Raw genomic sequence first — 21256 nt, forward strand, 5'->3', positions numbered from 1 at the left:
ACTGATTTATGGGTCAGTTTTAAGAAGAGTTGATCTGAGGTTGGTTGAACTAAGAGTATCGAGGAGGGGCTGTATTCCCAATTCCTGCCTCGTTCTGCCTGCGTTCCCTCTGCACCCCACTCCATCCCCATCTCTAGAGGCTTCTGTAACAACTGAACCCTCTGGGCCTGATTTTCCTTCACACTGTGGCCCCATCACAACCCTTCCCACAGCCTGCCTTGCTTTGGTCATGTGAGGCTCTGTCTCCAACTGCAGATGGTGAGCCTGAGGCCCATGGGACCACGTTGCTTGTAGGGGATTGAGGAGGAGGGTGCGTGGATGCAGGGAGAACGGTCCCAGCAGCAAGGGCAATGCAGTGCCTGCAGGGGGCACTTGACTAGAGTGGGTGAATTGAGCCAGGTGGACTTGGGAGCGGGGTGAGAAAGAGGGAACTTGATTAAAATGAAAGATTATGGTTAAGTGGTCTTTTCTCTAACATTCCTGGAAGGTGGAAGTTTGCTTTTTATTTAGAACTGAAGAGCAACGGCAGAGTGTTTTCAGGATCATGTGAAAGTATCATTTAGAACAGGAGTCGGCAAACTATAGCCCCTGGGCCAAGGCCAACCTGCTGCCTGTGTGTGTAAATAAAGTTTTACTGGGATAACCCATGCCCTTTCATTTCTGTATCACGTACGGCAGCTTTCACATTACATCAGACTTGAGTAGTTGCAACAGAGACTGTATAGTCTGCAAAACCTAAAATATTTACTATCTGGCCTTCACAGAAATAGCTTATTTACTCCGGATTCAGAATGGCCTCTCAGCTTTGGGCCCTTGCCTGTGCCCAGGCAGTGGGAGACCATCAGCTCACTGTGAACACTTTGAGGTCAGAGCAAAACACGCTGTTCAAATCAGATTCTGAAACCCAGACTGAAGCTCGTCTGTGGCCCTCTGGTGATTTAGACTCACGTGGCTGAGGACCATGCCGAGCAAGCCTATGAGAACTGCTATTTGTTCAACACTGCACTGGAAAGATGTACAGTTGTCTTCCCCGATTTGGGCCTCAATTAATTTTTAAGCAAGAGTGTGTGTGTGTGAGAGCACACGTGCACATATCTGTACGTTAAGAAAAAAAGCACACAAGTTCTGGTTCTGGACAAGATGGGGTACACACACCCCAGCCTGTCACTCCCCCTGAAAGCAGCTAGAACACACGGACAGAATGCATGGGGCACCTATTTGAGGACTCAGAAAAGTATACAGTAGTAAGTGAATTAGGGAAGAAGAGCAGAATTCAAAATACCATCAAACAAGTATTTCCTAGCCTGGTCCTCAGGCAGCCTGAAACCTGAGATGGGCAACAGGTAGGGACAGAGAGAGGGCCAGGAGGAGCCCTCTACTTCTGGCTTGAGCAGTGGGAAAGGGGACTCCTAACGCTCAGAGAGTGGGGGAAATCTCCGAGTGTTTTTTCTCTTTTCCCTGTTTGCTTGCACTCCAGCCCCCAGGCAATCTTGCTGCAGTAGCAGTGACAAAGGGAGCCTGCAGGTGCCTGAAACCCTGAGGGAGCAGGGGACCCTTCCCCTCCAGTCTCTAGAGAATGGAGCAAAGCCCCATAAATGTTTCCTTTCACTGTCCTCCCACCACTTGGCCCTGGTCACAAGTGTAGTCACAGGAAGCCTGTGGCAGAGCAGGGTAAATCAAGTCCCAGCTGTCTGGCTAGAAGACCAAAAAGAACACCAGGGAACCAGAAGTCACCATGAAGATGGCAGAGGGAGAGCTCAGGAAAGCAGCCAAATAAAGTTGTGCATGGACTCATGGGTGCCCCCTCAAGCTGTGCATGCATGGGTCTGACCTTAAACCACATTCCAAAGACACTGAGACACCAACTATAGCGCAGACCACTGCCCAGGCCCCACGGAGCGGCATACACACAGCACAGAGCTGCGGAGCACTGCACAGCACTGCCAAGACTTGAAAGCAGAGCTGACGCCAACACCACAACCCAGAGAAGGTGGCTGGAATTCGCGGCCTGAGCACAGCTGCATCGATGGCCTGCTAAGTCAATAAGATCAACATTTGCCATAGGATTCAAACAAGACCCAGAGTCGCGCAGCAATATGAAAAATGTCCAGAAACAAAATTACTTAGCACAGCAAGAACCAGGAAAACCTCAGCTCAGATGTTAGAATTACCCAAGACTCTGAAGCAGCTATTATTAAAAAACAACAACGGGGCCGGCCCCGTGGCTTAGCGGTTAAGTGCGCACGCTCCACTGCTGGTAGCCCGGGTTCGGGTCCCGGGCGCGCACCGACGCACCACTTCTCTGGCCATGCTGAGGCCGCGTCCTGCATATGGCAACTGGAGGGATGTGCAGCTATGACATACAACTATCTACTGGGGCTTTGGGGGGAAAAAAATAAATAAATAAAATTAAAAAAAAACCCACAACAACAAAGCTTAAACAAATAAATGCATGGACAAATGGAAAGTCTCAGCAAAGAAAGAGAAGACAAAAGAACCAAATAGAATTTTTAGAACTAAAAAATACAATAATCAACATACAAATTCACCGGATGGGCTCAATAGTGGACTGGAGATGAGAGAGGAAAGATTCAATGAGCCTGAAGATCGTTCAATACAAATCATCAAATCTTATCAACAGAGAGAAAAAAAGACAGGGGAAAAAACAGAGTAGAGCTTCAGGGACCTGTGGGAGAATAGCTAAAGGTCTGACGTTCACGGCATTGGAGTCTCGAGAGGAGAAAGAGAATGATGTGGAAAATTATGTGAAAGTAATGGCTGAAAACGTCCCAAGTTTGGAGGTAAACATAAACTTATAAATTCAAGGAATTCAGCAAACCCCAAAAAGAATAAATCCAAAGAAATTCATGCCCAGACATATCATAACTAAATTGCTGAAAATTCCAAACAAAGAAACCAATCTTGAAAGCAGCAAGAGAAATGATGCATTACTCATAAGAGTTTGAATGACTGTGGATTTTTCAACAGAAACCACAGGTTAAAAGTCAGTGGAACATTTATAAAGTGCTGAAAGAAAAAACTGTTCATCTAGAATTCTAAGTCCAGAAACAGATATCCTTCAGGAATGAAGGCAAAATAAAGACATTCTCAGATGAAGGAAAATCAAGAGAATTCAGTGCCAGCAGACCTCCTCTAAAAGAATTGCTAAAAGAAGTTTTTCAGACAGAAAGGGACACTTGGAACATGAAGAACGAAGGAAGAGCAACAGAAATGCTAATACCTGGACAAACATAACAGACTCTTCTCCTCTGAGTTCTTTAAAATATGTTTGATGACTGAAAGCAAAAAGTTTAACATTGCCTGATGGGACTGCAATGTACACAGATGTAATAATACATACGACAGCTACAACACAGAGGAGAGTAAAGGGGCTATATTGCATATTCTGTTTGAAATGGTAAAATACTGACTCTAAATAGACTGTGAAAAGTTAAGTCTGTATATTATAATTAAAGATCATCCACTAAAAAAACTATACAAAGAGATATAGCAAAAAACACAAGAGAGGGCTGGCCCCACGGCTTAGCGGTTAAGTGCACGTGCTCCGCTGCTGGCGGCCCGGGGTTCGGATCCCGGGCACGCACCGACGCACCGCTTCTCCGGCCATGCTGAGGTCGCGTCCCACATACAGCAACTAGAAGGATGTGCAACTATGACATACAACTATCTACTGGGGCTTTGGGGGAAAATAAATAAATAAATAAAATTATAAAAAAAAAAACACACAAGAGATAAATTAAAATGGAATACTAAAAAATGTTCAAATAATTGATAAATTGGACTTCATTACAATCAAAAACATTTGCTCCGTGAAAGACACTGATATGAGAACAACAAGACAGCTGCAGACTGGGAGAAGATCTGGAAAATGGGGAAGTAATGGTGCCGACTGAATAGGGTTCCTGTGAGAATCTGAGGACTCAGTGCTTCAGATCCCCCACCCTCTCCACCCCTCTTTTCGGGTTAGGTCACCAATTCCAATGTGTGGAGCTGGCGTGTGTGTTCGGGGAGACACTTCCCACACCACCAACAAGCAATTCTAGGACCCCAGTTGGGTGTCCTACGTTTCAACTCAATTCTGACGCTATCTGCCAGGAGACAGCATCAGATTCCACAGGTTAAGGGCTCAGTCCCACAAGACTGGCCCGCCATTCCCCACGCCCACTTCAGATGCCAGTAGCAAGTCCAGGTTGTCACCTGTACTTTGGACCCACTGGCTATAAATCAGAGATTCCCAGGACTCATCCTCTAGTTCAATTAATTTGCTGGAGTGGCTCACAGAACTCAGAGAAACATTTTACTTACTAGATTACTGGTTTATTATAGAGGATATAACTCAAGAGCAGCCAAATGGAAGAGATGCACAGGGCGAGGTATGGGGAAAGGCGCAGACCTTCCATGCCCTCTCCAGGAGCACCACTCTCCCAGCACCTCCACGTGTTCACCAACTCGGAAGCTCTCAAACTCCATCCCTTTGGGTTTTTAGGGAGGCTTCACTACACAGGCACGATTGATTAAATCATTGGCCATTGGTGATTGATTCAACCTCCAGCCCCTCACCCCTCCCCAGAGGTCAGAGGGTGCGACTGAGAGTCCCAACCCTCCAATCACAGGGTTGGTTCCCCTGGAAACCAGCCCCCATCCTTAGGTGCTTCCAAAAGTCACCTCGTTAACATAACAAAAGGCACATTTACCGCTCTCCTCACTTAGCAAATTCCCAGGGTTTTAGTTAGCTCTGTGCCAAGAACAGAAAGAAGACCAAATACGCATTTATTATTATAAATCACAACATCACAACCCCCTTCGGTGCCCCAGAAGGCTGACCTGGACCCCCTGCCCTCTGGCTTCATTGGGTCTGGCCAAGGCGGGCACTGGCAGGAGATCAGAGGATGAAGGACAGCTTGGGGTACCCCCCAATTCTCCCTCTGCCCCTCCAGGTCCAGAGGTGTCCAGCTCCCTGTGCTGCTGGTCTCAGGCGGCTTCACTGGCCCTTACTGGTTGCCTTTCTCCCCTACACTTCAGCAACTACCCTTTCAGTAAAGGCTCTCCTGTGACCCCCTGGGGCGGACCAGCTCTTTCCTACAGGAACCCCGATGGAGACCCCAGACTCCACCTTGTTATTTTCCCTCCATCCAAGGTGGCATCCTTCGCGGAGTTCCAGTTTGTCTGTTTCTACCCTATTCTGCAGGTCATCTCTGCTCTAGAACATGAACCCACGTTCCCCCTCCCCCTTTATCTGGGAGCCCCAAGCTGGCTCCACGCAGGGCCTCTTACCCGCCTGATGCAGTCCTCCTCACTCAGGCGGTCCCGAATCAGTCTGACAAGCTGCATGCTGGGCACTGTCTAAAGGAAAGATGACATGAAGAATGAAGGCTTGAACTTGTGGATTGAGTTCAAAGGACACATAATGGGCAGGCCAGTAGGCTCAGCTGAGAACTGAGGACCTGGCTGTGTTGACACGAAATTTCTCCAGGTCCCTGACTAATGCCCGGGAGGCTCTGTTGAGCCCAGGCCCACCTTGTGGCCTTGCCCCCCTTCAGCCTCCACTGCCCCCACCACCTGCCCTGAGCTTCATTCTGCACTGACCACCTCTTTGACGCCCCCCCCAACACACGTGTGCACCGACCTCCAGGCTCTTGCTTATCCTGTGCCCCCACCCAGATGCTCTGCCCCACCCCCACCTGAGCGGCTCCAGGAGCCCTCTGAGCCTCAGCACCAAGTGTCGCTGCCTACAGACAGTGCTCTCTGAGCCTCCCCAGGCTAGGTGGGGCTTAAATTTGCATTTCTAACAAGTTTTCAGGTGATGCTAAGGCTCCTGGTCTGGGGACCACACCTGGAGAACCAATGTCTTACGCACACTCAAGCACCCAACAGCCCTACCCTACATGGGAGAAGTTGCTGGAAAGGAAAGGTGTCTTTCTGCCAGTGCCCACATCCTCCCAGCTATCCGAGGAAACCTCCCCAGGCTGGTGAGGGAAGGGGGTGGACAGGGAGCACCTCCCCTCCGAACTGCTTCCATCCTTTTCTGGCCCCCTGTGGCCCCTCCCTACCCCAGGCAGAGCCAGGGTCCTTTCTGAAGCCGGTTTCCCAGGAGTCATGTCCTTCCCTGACAACACCCATTCAGGAGGCAGCATTCAAACAGGTACTGGGCGTGGGGGGGAGGGGGTGCAAGCCAGTCAAAGAACATGGGTTGAAAGGCAACAGGTCTGGTTGGGGCACAGTGCCCCCCCCGCAGTCTGCACAGCGGGGTACAGGCCGGTGGCTTTGAGCGCGGCCCCTCCCGGGTGCCCCCCGCAGCTCCCGCCTCCGCGCTGCCTCGATGCCAGCTTTGATGTGTCACGTCAGCAGTGGGGGTTTCCAGGGGGCCGCTTCTCGAAGCCCCGCCGAACTGTCTTCGCAGGAATCAGGAGGCTCCCTTCTTCCACAGCTCCGCCATGCTCTCCCGCCCCAGCCCCCCAAAGCTTGGCTTTCTGAGGAGAATCAGGGACAAACTGACGGAGCCCGGCGAAGGCCCTGCGGGTCAGAGAGAAGGCTCAGCCCAGTGCAGGCCCCTGACCCCTCATCTCCCTACTCAGTGGCAACGAAACACCCAGCCTGCTTCCTTGCCATTAAGGGCAGAATTGGCTGTGTTGGCTCCAATTTGGACCTTTCTCCTTCCAGCTCCAAACGCCTGGGGGCGCGGGCAGAACCGCTGACCTGCTAACCTCAGAGGTGCCGCCCCTCCCCTGAAGGATGTTGCTGTTCAGAGGCATCCAGGTATGGAGGTTGAAACCTGGCTCTGCCTCCTGGGGCGCCTCCCTTAACTTCTCCAAGCCTGGGCTTCCTCACCAGGATGACAGGAGCCGGTGTGTTCCCATCACCAGGCCCCACTCTCAGAGTCCCTAATGTCCCTGTGTCACCTTTGGGTGATGCTTGCTCAGGAGTCATAGGCATTTTGATCTACCTCTGGAGCAGAGTGGGGAGGGGAACGGTTGAGACTCCTGGAATCCCCAACTCTGCCCCTTCTCCCTAGGGGGCTGCTAGTGGGGGAGGGCAGCCCCGAACTTGGACTTGAGCTCACTTAAGAATGGATCAGAGAATCTTGTAAAGACAACTCTCATTTCCAAGTTCCTGCTGCTTCTCAGGGTTGTCAGAGGGGGTTTAGCTGGCAGGAACTCGCCTAGTTCTAAAGGGCAGAGACTGGAAAGGGGGACAGGAGATGAGAGGGAGAGAACAGGATACATGGCTTTGAAGGAAGAGCAAGACCCCAGCATGTGGCACGCGACCGGCCCACAGAGTAGGGTGGCCCAAAAGAGAGGCTCTGAGTGGGAAAGGCCAATGAACTTTAAGAGGAGCTGCAGAGACCGGTCCTTGGGTTTATCTGACCCCATCCTGGGCTGTCATTACCTCCACCACCCCAAACCGCCACAAAGGCCTGTTCCACACCACTGCCTTGAGTGGCTGGCAGGGAGGATGCAGCGTGAGGGCTCCTGCATGCTCTGTGTCGGCACAGCCTCCAGGACAGGGAGCAGCAAGGCCGGAGACGATAGTGGAGGGATGGAGATGATCCAGAGGACCTGGAAGCAAGAGCTGCTGGGCAATCCCAGAAATACTTGGAGGGAACTGTGTTTCTTTGTGTAGACAGAGGTGGGATGAGGGCACAGTTCTTATTTGGATATTAAAGAAAATGGTGACTCTGACAGCTGGGCACTTGGGTACATAGGGTTACATCAGATTTTAAATTTTTAAACGGAATTGAAGTTAGGAATTAAACACAACTGAAGTGAGGAAGAACCCAGCTTTGGCTCCTTCCTGTCTGACAAGCCTTCAAAGCTTGGGTCACTTATTCATTCAACAAACACAGGCTGTTCTCCTCTAAGGCAACAGTTGCATTCAAAAGAAACCTTGATTTAGCAATAGTTGTGCTGCAGAGGTAACTGCAGTAAGAAAGGGAGAGTGGTGTCTAGGGTGGGCTCCTAGCTGGCCAAGCTAGAATTCCCTGGGAGCATTTTTAAATTCTGATGCCTGGCCCTACTTCGGGGGATTCAGACTAAATGAGTCTGGTGGGGCCCAGGCGAGTCTAATGTGCTGCCAAGGCTGAGAGCCTCTGGACTAGGCAGTTTCAAATTTGCAAATACGTATTCTTCCTGCCAGGAGTTCAACAGTAAAGGTTTTCTTTTCTCAGGGCGGGAAAGCGTTCCAGCAGAAAAGGGGAAGGCTCAGGTGTGCCTGATAGAGGCTGCGGGTCTGGGGAAGCTGGAGGAGGCCAACCGGAAGCAGGGCGTCCTGTGTGCTTGGTTAGAGGGGCATATTTGGCTTTCTCTGGTTGGTCATAAGTTGGAAGTAGAGACAAAAATTAGGGAAGCTGGAAGTTATTAAGTCTTGGACATTTGGGGCTGATTGTTACAGGGCTGTTGCGCTTCCCAGATCAAACTAGAGACAGCAGTCTGACTTCCTCCAAGTCTCACTTACAGCTGGCTGGCTTCCTGGGCTGCTTACTATAGATAATGGGTTGGTTTCCTGGGCAGGTTGCTACAGGTTGTGGGTCAGAGTTCTATTTTTATATACAGTCTGGTCATCGTATATTCAGTCCCTCAGCAGACACAGACTAAAACATCTATGGATGAAATGAAATGTTGTATCGGTTTGCTTTCAAATGACCGGGGGCAGGGGGATGGAAGGGTCAACATGAAACTGGATTGCCATTATTCTGATACTGGTTGAGCCGGGTGATGGGTCCATGAGCGTTCTTATACTATTCTCACTGCTTCTGAATATCTTTATAACACTTTATTATAAACAGTCAAACAAAAAAAAAGCTGTTTTCAATCGCTAGTCACCTGGAAGCCCCAGCACCCTCAGGGATCTGCCTGCCCGCGTGGGTTTTGTGGCACTTTGCCTGATTCCGGGCTCTTCCATGTCATCAATGTCACAGTGGTGCCCTTAGGAAGGCCATGACTGTGGTTATGGCGCCATGGAGCCCCTAAATCTTGCAGCCTATACCCCTCTTCCCAGCCCAGAGCCAGGGCCTGGATTTAGCATCTGCTCAGAGGACACTTACTGAGTAAATCAGTTAGTCACCCAAGCCACCCATTACATGAAGCCTTCCTGGCCCCAGATCCAGGCTTGTGCCTAGTTTTATGGTACCCTCGGTCTCTCCCACTGGCTGCTAGTTCCCATGGGCAGGAAGGAATTCATCTGTGGGTCTCCCATGGCACTGCAGGACAGTGCTGTGCACACAGTAGGTGATTGGGAAGTATTTCAGGAACCATTTGAAAATCCCTAAAATGGAGATGTCTTAGTTAACACCAGCAACGTAAGAGAATTCTGTGTAGGGCAGAGCTAAGATTAACAGGAGAAAATTAGGTATTTGAAGGTATTATCGCTACTTGCAAAAAGAGCTGTAAAGGCTCCCAATCAGCAGACGATTTAAAGACAACACTCGATGAGAGGCCTCACCTGCGGGCGGCCGACTGCGGCAAGGCCACGCACGGCTGCCCAGACTCGCACCGTGCCAGCTCTTCAGGACCTTTTACTCCTCGATCGGTCCTGACGTCCCTGCCTTTCATCTTCCCTCCACCCGTGCTTCCTAACCAAGGAACCCCAACAAGACACCCTTGAAAGCACTTCGATGTGGTCTGAAATATGCTGATAATTAGTGTAACGAAACCCAGGAGGAATTTCTCTAAACTCCCTCCTCTCCGTTGAATTTTATAAACCTAATAAAAGCATCTTTAGCCTAGAAATAAGCCTGCCTCCCTCACCCTAAAAAGCTTATCTTCTGCAAAAAATGAGATAACTGCTTCCTTACTAAAAGCATATTCCTACCCCAAAAGTTGATGTCCCCCCAAACTATAATCATACACTCCGACTCCTGCAAGACTTCAGGGCAGGACAGGGAGGCATCACTTACTCTCCCCTGAGAGCCCTAACCCAGGAGTGTGGGGGCAGAGGGGGCTCTAGATGAAGCAGTTTAGAAGCAGCTCACTGTGCGGTGGCTGACCTTGCTGAATGAGGTTTTCCTCCTCTTCTACCAAGTTGTTGTAATTGGCAAACTTGGGGTTGGGAGTCTGCCTAATTCACACCCCTCACCTCTGAGAAGTGCCCTCACCCTCCCAGCCATGTCGGTGCTCCATGGCCTCGCAGAACCCTCTTTGCTCACCCCTCACCAGAGCTGACGGGCTCTTGGGACACCTGACCAGTTGGCCTGAGCAGATCCCCTTTTCTGAGAATGTGGCCTTGGAGCTGCCTCTGTGGGTGGTTTGAATTGAGGACATGGGAACCTGGGAACAGGGGTAGTGGTCATGAGTGGCCAAGAAAGATGGAAGAGAATGGAGACAGAAGATGAAGTGACCTCAAAGAGGCAGAAAGGCCAAGGATGGCTGCCCAATTCTCGGCCACAGAGCCAAGGAGGTGGGTGCTGCCTCCATCCAGGTCCCAGGAGTCACTGTGTCCCCCTTCAGATTTCTTTTTTTTGCCCTGCCCAGCCCAGATGGATCTCTGCTATTGCATCCAAGGGCTGGCCATGAGAGTTGTCCCACCAGCCACCATTCATTGGCAGCCCATGAGGCCTGAAGACTCACTACCAAATTCTTGGAGGAACAATGGCCACATGGCCATGTGTAAAGACCTTGCCCAATGAATGTAGATGAATAAAGGATACAAACAGCTCTTAGCGGGAGTCTATGCAGAGACTGGTGAGAAACCTGGGGTTCTTACCCCTACTGGCGGGGCCAGGCCTGGGGCAGCCCTGGATTATCCATTACATAAAATAAGCTCTCACTTGGGGAAGGGGGGCACCAGAGTTCCCACCCCCACCCCACGATCATGCCCATAACTGTTTCACCACCACACTCCACTTTTGTCAAATTTTTTGTAATTGTCTTTATCTGCTGTGTTTGACTTTAAACTGCATTGTTTAAAAACAATTTTTCTTTGGCATGGCAAGTGACTCAAGTTTAAAAGTTTGGTTTGAAGATGTCATCATATAACACGTTTCTGTCTCATTGCATAAGAGTAAAAACAGCTGGCTGGCAATAAACTCAGCAGCTGATGTGTGTGCAGGACCCTTTTTTTTTTTTCTTTTTGTGAGGAAGATCAGCCCTGGGCTAACATCTGCCAATCCTCCTCTTTTTTTTTGCTGAGGAAGACTGGCCCTAGGCTAACAACCATGCTCATCTTCCTCTACTTTATATGGGACACCGCCACAGCATGGCTTGACAAGTGGTGTGCCAGTGCGTGCCCGGGATCTGAATCGGTGAACCCCAGGCCGCCGCAGCGGAGCGTGCGCACTTAACCGCTTGCGCCACCGGGCTGGCCCCATGTGCAGGACCCTTAAACTCTGGATTTTAAGCCATGGAAGGGCCAAGGGGGCACCATAGCGGATGGGGCTTAGGGCACCCATAGGCCTGAATCCTGCCCTGGGCGATCACTTCACCTCCACAGGCTCTGTAGGTCAGAAGACCACACCGCACGTGGAGATCACAAGGCAAGGAGGGAAGGCCTGGAAAGTGCCCGACACACAGTGTTCAGCAAACACAGGATCCTTCAGCAAAAACAGGATCCTTCCTGTTCTCAGCTGTCTTCCCTCACAAACACGAGAAGGCCTGGGTCTCGGTAAAGAACGCCCAAAAGGGCACATCCCTGCTGCCATGGTCTGAATGTGCATGTCCCCCAGATTCATACGCTTAAATCCTAACCCTCAAGGTGACAGTACTGGGAGGTGGGGCCTTTGGGAGGTGATTAGGTCATGAGAGCACAGCCTCATGAATGGGATTAGTGCCCTTATAAAAGAAGCCCCAGAGAGCTCCCTGTCCTCTCCGCCATGTGAGGTGGCAGTGAGAAGACGGCCCTCACCAGACACAGAATCTGCTGGTGCGATGATCTTGGACTCTAGCCTCCAGAATTGTGAGAAATGAATTTCTGTTCTTTCTAAGCCACCCATTCTGCGGTATTTTGTTGTAACAGCCCGAACCAACTGAGATACCTGCTCAAGTTCCAAAACAGATTTTGAAGAAATACTCTGAAGTTTCTATTTCTATTAAAGAGAAACAACATGATCAAGGCCTGTACTTCCCTTTAGAAAACGTCTTTCAAATATAGGGTTGGTGAGATTTTAGAAACAGAACACTCGATCCTCCTGGGATGCTACCCACCATGTGTGAGAGGTGGACAGAGTGGACGGGGACTGACTGAACCAGGACGGTGGCCCCTGTGCCACATGGCGCCCCAAGTGGTGGAAGGAAGCACCCCTGAGAGGCAGCGCACAGAGAGGTCTTTCCACTCTGGAGACAGCTGGACCACTGCCCTTTAATGCCAGCTCAGCTCTGCACGTCCTGGCACAGGCCAGCAGGTGCATCATCTGTGGGAATGGAGACCCCTGCCCGGCCTGCACCCACTGTACCTGGTTTACCCTAAGAGGAAAAGGAGCCAGCCTGGGCTGCTCCATCGGTACAAAAAGGCATCCTCACTCTATGAATGATCCTTTCTCACCACAAACCCCATACCTCAAAACCACCAGGATACGCGCCCTATTTAAGAATCCTCTCCCTCCTTCATACAGACTGCCTGTACGTCATTTTACCCCAGCATTTTCTCTCACTTAATCCAAAGGAAATGGAAACTAGCAGAGCGGAGCAGGTGGATGGGGAGCCTTGGGAGCTCTGTCCCTCTGTCCCCACCAAGCCCCCAGGGCCAGCCCTACCTTGACTGTCTGATAATGCCTCCTGGCCTCTGCAGCCAGAGAAGAAAATTCTTTTGCTATCAAGTTCTCCATGGTTAGAAGATTGCTGTTCAGATGTTTGCAAAGCCACATTGCCTGAAGAAAGGGGAGGAAAAGAAAATTTTAGAAAAACAATAGTTAAGAGAACTCCATTAAAATACCCAGATCCTTCCGTATTCTACTAGAAAGGATGGGCCAAAGGGAAGCATAATGATTTCTGGCTGGAAGAAGGCCACCAAGAGAGACAAACCCATAAAGCACTTCCCAGCCACAGAATTCTGCTTGTATGCCATCTCTTCTTCAACCAGCCTTTGACTTTTTTTTTTTATAATTTTATTTATTTATTTATTTTTCCCCCCAAAGCCCCAGTAGATAGTTGTATGTCATAGCTGCACATCCTTCTAGTCGCTGTATGTGGGACGTGGCCTCAGCATGGCCGGAGAAGCGGTGCGTTGGTGCGCGCCCGGGATCTGAACCTGGGCCTCCAGCAGCAGAGCGCGCGCACTTAACCGCTAAGCCACGGGGCCAGCCCCCAGCCTTTGACTTTAAATCGAGCTAGAAAACCTACAAAGGGGCTATGCTTTTAACCACCGTCGGCCTGCCTTTTCAAGCCCTGCGGACCGTGAGTTTTCAACTCAAAGTTTTAAAACAGGAAATGCAGGGACAGCACACAAATATGGGTCACAACCCACATTTGATGTTCATTTTTTCTTTCCTTTTCTTTTCTTTTCTTTTTTTTTTTTTGAGGAAGATTGGCCCTGGGCTAACATCTGTGCCCATCTTCCTCTACTTTATATGGGACGCCGCCACAGCATGGCTCGACAAGCAGTGTGTCGGTGCACGCCGGGATCCGAACCTGTGAACCCCCGGGCCGCTGCAGCGGAGCGCACGCACTTAACTGCTATGCCACTGGGCTGGCCCCTCATTTTTTCTTAAAGATTAGGAGATGACATATTTTGGCCAAATGAATGTTTAGTTCATTGATCACTACTACATATACTCTACAGGGGAAGAATAAATTTTAAGGAATAATGATGCAGTAAAATGTTCTTAATACCAAGATTATACTGATGACCATTTCAGCGTCAGGACGATTCAGAGGGCCCTGCTGGTCCCCGTGCAGGTATAAACCTTAATTCTCTCTGTTCCTTGTGCTGAGAAACGGCAGTGACAATATCAGGAAATAGCCCTTTAGGACTCTTTGAAGGGGTAGGGACAGAGAAAACACCAAAATGCTTGCAGCTGAAAGACCAGCAAAGTGCTGCGGGGCCCTGACCTCATCAGGGAGAACAAAGTTGCCTGCCTCAGCCAAGTTGGAACTTGACAAAAGACAGTCTCTGTGCTCTGAGTCACAAATGAATTCGCTTCATGAATTCTGCCCAGCAAATCCCTGCCAGTGATCAGAGAAGAGCCAGAACTGGGAAGGAAGCAAGGTGGTCCCAGACTGTCGAACGTCTCTGACAAAGGCCCTTTGCCAAAGGAGACGCCTCACACTGAGCGACCCCATTCTGCTTTAACACGGGTCAGTGAGCTCCTCTATGTCGGTGCAGAGGCTACCACCCTAGTTCCCAATGTCAGAATCCCTGGAGTTGCAGTATCAATGAGCTTTCTGGGCCCCTCCCAGAGATTCTGAATAGGTAGGTCTGGAGGCGAGTCCAGGAACCTGCATTTTCCAAAGCACCCTGCTAATGCTCGTGATGGCAGGCCCAGGAGCCCCTGGCTTCTAACAGTAAAACAGCAATTTATGTGGGTGGACTGCAGAAAGCAGTGAAAGCAGACAGCCTGATCCTGAGGAACAAAGTAGAAAAACTACAGAGAAAGAGACTGACAGACAGATGGACAGATGGACAGATGGGTAGACAGACAGATAAATAGAACAGCTATAGCTCCAAACGCATAGCAGATGCAGGTTATTTTGTGCAAGAATCAACCATCTTAATTCCTCTGCAGAATAAAGCCAGGTGCCAGTTAGCTCGGGGAAGCAGCCTGCACCATCACCCAGGCCCGGGAGGCGCGCTCACAGCAACACCACAGTCATCAAGGAAGGGTTAACAGATGTCAACTGAGCTCCACTAACCAAGCTTTTAAAGGTCAGAAAGAGTTCCATCTCAGACAATTACAATTTTAAAAAGTTTTTGGCACTTAAAGGAGCTTAAAGATTAAAACCACACGTGGAACGAAGCACCGCAGCTGCAGGACAGGGCTTGCCTGCAGGAGCGGGAGAGACGGAAAAGGGTGAGTGAGGTGGGAGCAGGTACCCGCTGTATCTTTAAAGTTGTATTGTCTTTAAAATGGAGAGAAAAATCATCAAACTGAATAAGGCAAATGATAAATTCCTGTAAAATCTGGGAGTTGGGTACATGAGTATCTATAGTTTCTATGCTTCTCTGATTGGTTGAAACATTTCAAAATTAAAATTTTAAGCGTAAATCTGAAGACTCCACACCAAAAGTCTTTGAAATGTGTATGCTATTTGACCCAGCACTTCTACTTCTAGAAGTTTATCCTAAGTTTATAACGAAGGGTGTACAAAGACAGTGGACAGGTAGCCATGAGAAAACCCTCGCAGGTATATCCCAGAATGTTAAAAGAATACTTATCTCTGGATGGGTGGGTAAAGATATTTTTGTTTTTTGTATTTTCTAGCTTTCCTACTATGAACACATACGGACTCTTGCAATAAGAAAATAAGTTAAGGGGCCGGCCCCGTGGCATAGCAGTTAAGTGCACGCACTCCACTGCTGGCGGCCCGGTTTCAGATCCCGGCCACGCACAGACGCACCGCTTGTCAGGCAGTGCTGTGGCAGTGTCCCACATAAAAGTAGAGGAAGATGGGCACAGATGTTAGCCCAGGGCCAGTCTTTCTCAGCAAAAAGAGGAGGATTGGCATGGATGTTAGCTCAGGGCTGATCTTCCTCACACACACACAGAAAAAAAAAGAAAAGAAGTTAAGAAGCAGGAGACGGAAAAGAAGAAGAAGAGCTCAGTGATGTTGAAGATCCGCTGAGGTGCAGTCTCATTCCAGCTCTGCAGGATAAATGAGATATTACAGTATTATAACACTTACTATGATATACTTACTATAGTTGTTTTCCCCGAGGCGGGTGGACCTAATATTACAATCTTCGGCACTGTGGAATAAAAAGATTTGAATGTCACCACTCGATATAACAAAGCAACCTCCCAGGTCTGCGGTAGTCCGGGTGTATTTATTTCTTCCCTCCCCAGATTTCAATTTCTGCCAGTGACACGGTCGTTTCTAACCCAGCAGCTCAGAGATGCTCTCACCACAGAACATATTCTCTGTGTTTAGAGAGGTAAGTGATCACTGAGATGGTTTATTTTTCTGTCTCCAAAGGGACATGGACACTGTAACTTGTTTGCTAAACTAATAAATATCAAGAACAATTGGGATTTCAAACACCATAAAGCATTCTAAACAGAGACTTTGTCTCAGGGACACGCTCTCAAATAAAGCTGTATTTTATGTAAATCGACTTTCAAAGCTTTTTTTTTTTTTTTATATTTATGCCTATTTATTTAGCAAATCGTACTCCTCATCATTTTACAGAGGGAAATAATGGGGAAAAGCCTGGAGTGTATGGGCCAGATTTATAAAACCCCAGATAGGAAAGTCTTTGTTTTCAAATATGGGCATTTCTGTGCAAATAGAAACAAGTGGCTGCTTGCTTCCGTGTGAGACTCCTGGCTCTGGAAGGTTCTTGGCCCTGCAGAATTCCTAAAGCGGCTACCGGACTATTGAGTAGGTGCTGGCCATTGGGAAAGAAAAGACCAGTATCTTAAGAGGAGCGCTTGAAGGCGTGTGTGCTTGGGTCAAAACAAGGCAACAGAACGTGGTGTGTGGACAGGTGAAGCCTTGCTGATTCCTCCCCAAGTGCCACCTTGCTTGTGTCACCCTCTCCCCCTACCTGTGGGGAGCGAGGGGCACAGGACAGAGGTCGCGGAAACCAGGTCCAGGCCTTTGCCACCATTAGCCTGGCCCCTGACCCACGGGGCCGATGAACAGATGTGCACTCCATCCCCCTAGAGGCGTGAGCCTCTACTGTCTATACGCAGAGCCCATTCCTGCCAGGCCACTGAGAGGGAACCCCATCCATGCAGAGGACGATGGACGTGCGCCACCTAGTTTGGAAGTGGACCCTGAGAAGGAACTAGAGTGTCCATGTGGCTCACCATTTAATGATCAGCACCCGACACCCAGCCAGGCTGCTTGGAGCTAAATAGACCTTTGCCAAAATTCACAGTACTTTCTCATTTTCAGGGAAAATGTGGAGAAAAAGTTCAAGATAATTTGCTGATTCACTTCACAAATACTCTTCGAGTGCCTCATCCATACTCAGCACTGGACTGCATGCTGTCGAGAAAAGCAGGATGGACCACGGCCCCTGGTGACAAGTTAGTGAGGTAACTGCATTAGACGAGGACTGAAAGGGAGCGGTCACCCTCCATACCCCAGTCTCTGACAAAGGAACTGCTCTCTCCTCAAGGACATGAGGACTTGGACACATGTCATGGCTTTCCGCTGCTCCCAGGCAGAGTGCCCCCCAGGCTATGTCCAGAGTCTGAGCTCACCTCACCGGTGAAGATCAGGACACGGTCCCAGAGAAGGCAGTCTATTCTCTGCTCTGGGCCATGTAATCTGGGGCAAGGCCTTCCGGGCCCCCACCTGGATGAGAGAAGCCACAGTAGGTAGAAAACACTGCTTACAGGATGGGTCTGGAAATGAGGTGGCTTTGGGGACACTTGGTCAGGTGACATGATGAGGGGGATTGGAACTTCCACGGGGTGCCATGGAAGGTTTGGGGGGAGGGGCAGCATTAGAGCAGCAGGGAGGGAGGTCAAGGGCAGAGAGGCCTTGTACAATGAAGCAAAGAGCTCGCATGGACCGTGGGGAGAACGCCTGCTTGCGAAAGCCAGAGTTAGGGATTAGTTGGGGGACATGGGTCTGGCTCATGTGCCCACCGCCCCGCTGCCTCTGCAGGGCTCTACGCACAGGCCTCCACTACAGTTCCTCGGAACGGGGGCCAGACCCAACAGGGCTCAGGGCCTGCGGAACCCCAGGAGAAGGGAGATGATCTTGACAAGAGCACTTAGGCAATGAGTTGACTCCCAAGTCGTGTATTCTTCTTGACAAAGTTACAGGGCTCGAAGGCTGCCGGGGAAACCCTCCCCTTCCACGCTCCCTTAAGTAGCACCCAAATTGTACACATCTATGAAAACGCTTTAAAAGGGGAACATCCACGGCCTTTCTCCCACCTAATTTCTTGCACACATTTATGTGATTAATTTCAGTTTCTTAAAATCTAACACCTTGAAACTCCAGCCCTGCTCATGAGTAATTATTTATAAACAGTGTCATAAAAGGCTGCTTGACTGCCAAGAGTAATCAACTTCTTCAAACCACTTCAAAGGAAATCAAAAAACCTTTCCATCCACAGATCCTTTTGAGGTTTAAATAGGAGCATGATTTAAAATTCACAAGAAAACCCTTAGGTATTGGAGCTCTAATACACAGCTTTCTTGGACAAACGTTTGATAAAAAACGAAACATACCATTATACATACCATTGCCTGCTTTAATATTGCCCAGGGCTACTGTAAATGCTCACTTTGTACTAAACCTGCTTTTCTCTCGGAGAAGGGGCTGCCAGCCAGTGTGCCAGTGGCTCCCCTCATTCCCTCATGTGCTCGCTCACTGGGATGAGTCTGGAGCCTTCTCTCCGTCTACTCCAGCCACTGGCCATGTCACTGTGTGTCACAGTGAACCGCTGCCCACCCAACACCCATGCCCAGTAAGCAGAGGGTTGAGAGCCCAGCTTCCAGGTAACACAGGGCCTGGGCTGACATGAGCCCAGGGCAGCGGAAATGCTCACTGGATGTCAGGGGACCTCTCTGTGCCTCCTGTCTTCTTGCAGAACACGCAAAGGTTGGATTAAACTATTTACAGCTTCCTCCCACTCCTAGAAAAATCACAAAAGCATGGTCTTCTCCCCCGCTTCCCCACCTCCCCCGTTTTTGCTGCACTTGTCAGTGGAGGCCTGGGGATGAAGAGGGAAACCCACAGATGTCCCTCTCTGCTTTTCATGTAAGCGGTTGGGACTTGAGCCAAAGGGCAAAGGTGTTCCAACATCCATAAGAACTGCTAGTCCAAGGCCTGGGAGTCGGGGTGAAGGGCTGTGGGAACAAATCAACCCCCCAAAACAGTGGTTACTGGGATCCAATGACTCTATTCCCTGAGAGCATCTGGGCCAAAAACCTTGACTCCACCTATTCAGGAGGACAGACTGGAGCTCAACGAAGCAGGTCTGATTCTTCGCCCCTGCATGAGAGCAACAGACCAGGTGTTACATGGAGCAAGGAGTAAAGGGTCCAGGGAGGGCAGCCTTGGAAAGCCACGAGACCCATGAACGAATGGAAAGAGGTGCTAAGGAGGGTGGAAGGAGGGAGTGAAGGGAGCAAGGAGGAGGCAGAGGTGGCTTTAAGGCCAGCGCTCAAGAGGACTGTCCAGCGGATGTCGGCCTCACTGCATGTAAAACTGGAAGATGAGGTTTGAACTTAAAAACTCTCGTGAAGTGGACACTGAGAACTATACAGGCACAGAGAGGAGCAAGATCAAAACATAAAGGTGGAATCTCGGGCCGGCCCCGTGGCTTAGCAGTTAAGTGCTCGCACTCCGATACTGGCAGCCCGGGTTCGGATCCGGGGCGTGCACTGACGCACCACTTGCCTGGCCATGCTGAGGCCGCGTCCCACACACAGCAACTAGAAGGATGTGCAGCTATGACATACAACTATCTACTGGGGCTTTGGGGAAAAAATAAATAAATAAAATTATTAAAAAAAAAAAAAAAAAGGTGGAATCTGCCTCAAATTTCAGGCTCATGAATTTCTAGCCAGGGAGACTGGCTAGGTTTTGAGGTTCAGGGTTTAAGAACACACAGCATGGCACATACGGCCCTAAGCAGAATTTATCGAACCAGCAGCATGAAGAGCCATCATAACCCAACTTATCAGAGTTCAAATGGTTACATTATCATCAAGTACAATTTTTAATTTAGAAAAATCTCATGCGGCTTTGTACAAGTGGAAACCCGCCATCGCAGTGCCTGAGGCCCTATGGCAGCGTCAGGACCCGGTCATTCCTTCGGCGGCTGTCACTGACCAGTCATCACGGACCAGGCCAGAGCTTCACCGCCTCCATCTCAGTTAACCAAACACGCCCATTTTACAAATGAGGAAACTGAGGCCAAGAGAGAGCAGTTATCTCTCACCGCCTCTTTACATTTTAGCAGAACTGGAGGTCAGTGCACTGAAGGGGCCCTGGCGGTGGGATGGCAGGAAGCGAGCACTTCACTGACCCACACCTTTGCTGTCCTTTTGCGTCTGCTCTGCTCTTTAAGTTCACTTCGCTCTGCTGTCTTTACTTGGTGGTGGCAATACAAGAGAGTTGAACATGGGCAGAAATGCTCCTAGCAGCCCTTAGATAAGAGAGCTTAGCAACCCGAAGCCCCGTCCAGCCTCAGGGCTGGGGGGAAGGGGGAATGCAGAAATATCTTCCTCCTGTGAATGGAGGGCCAACTGGTGAGGCCTGGGCGGTGACCTGCAGTCTGTAGCAGGACCACCAGGAAGGAAGGTGCCTTAACACCCATCCTGCAGACGAGGTGAACCTCCCACCGGCGCCAACCAGAGGACGGAGTGAAGAGTGAATCACACCAGGAACGCTAGAAGGCAGGGTGGACAGCTCCAGAAGGTGGTTCTCCTGTCCCCACCCCACCCCCGCCACAGTCATGGCTCTATCTTCACCTGAGGCATAAGGGCTTACAAATCAACGCCAGTTCTCAATCCTGCCTAACTAGAGGCTCAGAAAAGGGCACTGTGGGGCGCTCTTTGAACCACTTTGCTTAGGTCGGTGAAATGGCATTGGGACCAAGAAGTCCCTCACTGACGCAGCCAAGCCTGAGACTACATCGGGACCTGCGGGCAGGGCACGCTGAAAAGGCCAGGCATGCCTGGTGCTAGGAATCGCTTCTCTCTTTATTTTATTTTTTTCTCTAAACTACTTAGTGTCCTTTCTCATCTTAGGCCTCTGAACCCCACCATGGGGCATTTCCGGCCTCCGGCCTCCTCAGCTGCACCTAACGCTAATTTCACTGGTGTGCTGGTAGCTTCTTCAAAGCAGCTAATGCTCCAGTGAAAGAAACATCAAAGCTCCGAGACGCCAGTTCTCCCTGACAGCTCACACAGGATGGGAACGATCCTCCACTCGGCAAATCAACCGTGGAACGGAGCACCTCCTCTCCCTCCTGCCACGTTCCATGCTCTGGCCTTGGGTCTGGCCAACCTGTACAAGGGCCAAGGTTTGGGGAGTTCTGGAACTCATTATCAGGGGCCGATAATGAGACCATCAGGAAAACCCAAATGCTGCCTGTCTAGGTAGACCAGAAACCAAATTTACAACTGACAAGTAATCACAGAGCTTAAACCCAACAGGCGACATCAGCTGGGGCACGAAAA

The 21256-nt window shown here is 50.0% G+C and overlaps 1 protein-coding gene across 7 annotated transcripts in view; it reads right to left on the reverse strand.

Moving 5' to 3' along the window:
- The window catches only part of AK8 (adenylate kinase 8), a 124529-nt gene that overhangs the window by 100240 nt on the left and 3033 nt on the right, over nt 1–21256 (reverse strand). For 4 of the 7 annotated variants that reach the window (XM_058524379.1, XM_058524381.1, XM_058524378.1 and 1 more), the window contains 3 exons: nt 15803–15852; nt 12704–12817; nt 5296–5364 (listed from right to left, as the gene is read on the reverse strand). In XM_058524379.1, the coding sequence (XP_058380362.1) occupies nt 5296–5364; nt 12704–12817; nt 15803–15852 (233 nt within the window). Of the gene's footprint in view, nt 1–5295; nt 5365–5854; nt 6004–12703; nt 12818–15802; nt 15853–21256 lie in introns of those variants that run through there. The other 3 variants (XM_058524380.1, XM_058524382.1, XM_058524384.1) reach the window with 2 other exon arrangements.

This window comes from Diceros bicornis, chromosome 28 (assembly GCF_020826845.1).
Source record: "Diceros bicornis minor isolate mBicDic1 chromosome 28, mDicBic1.mat.cur, whole genome shotgun sequence".
Lineage (NCBI taxonomy): Eukaryota > Metazoa > Chordata > Mammalia > Perissodactyla > Rhinocerotidae > Diceros > Diceros bicornis.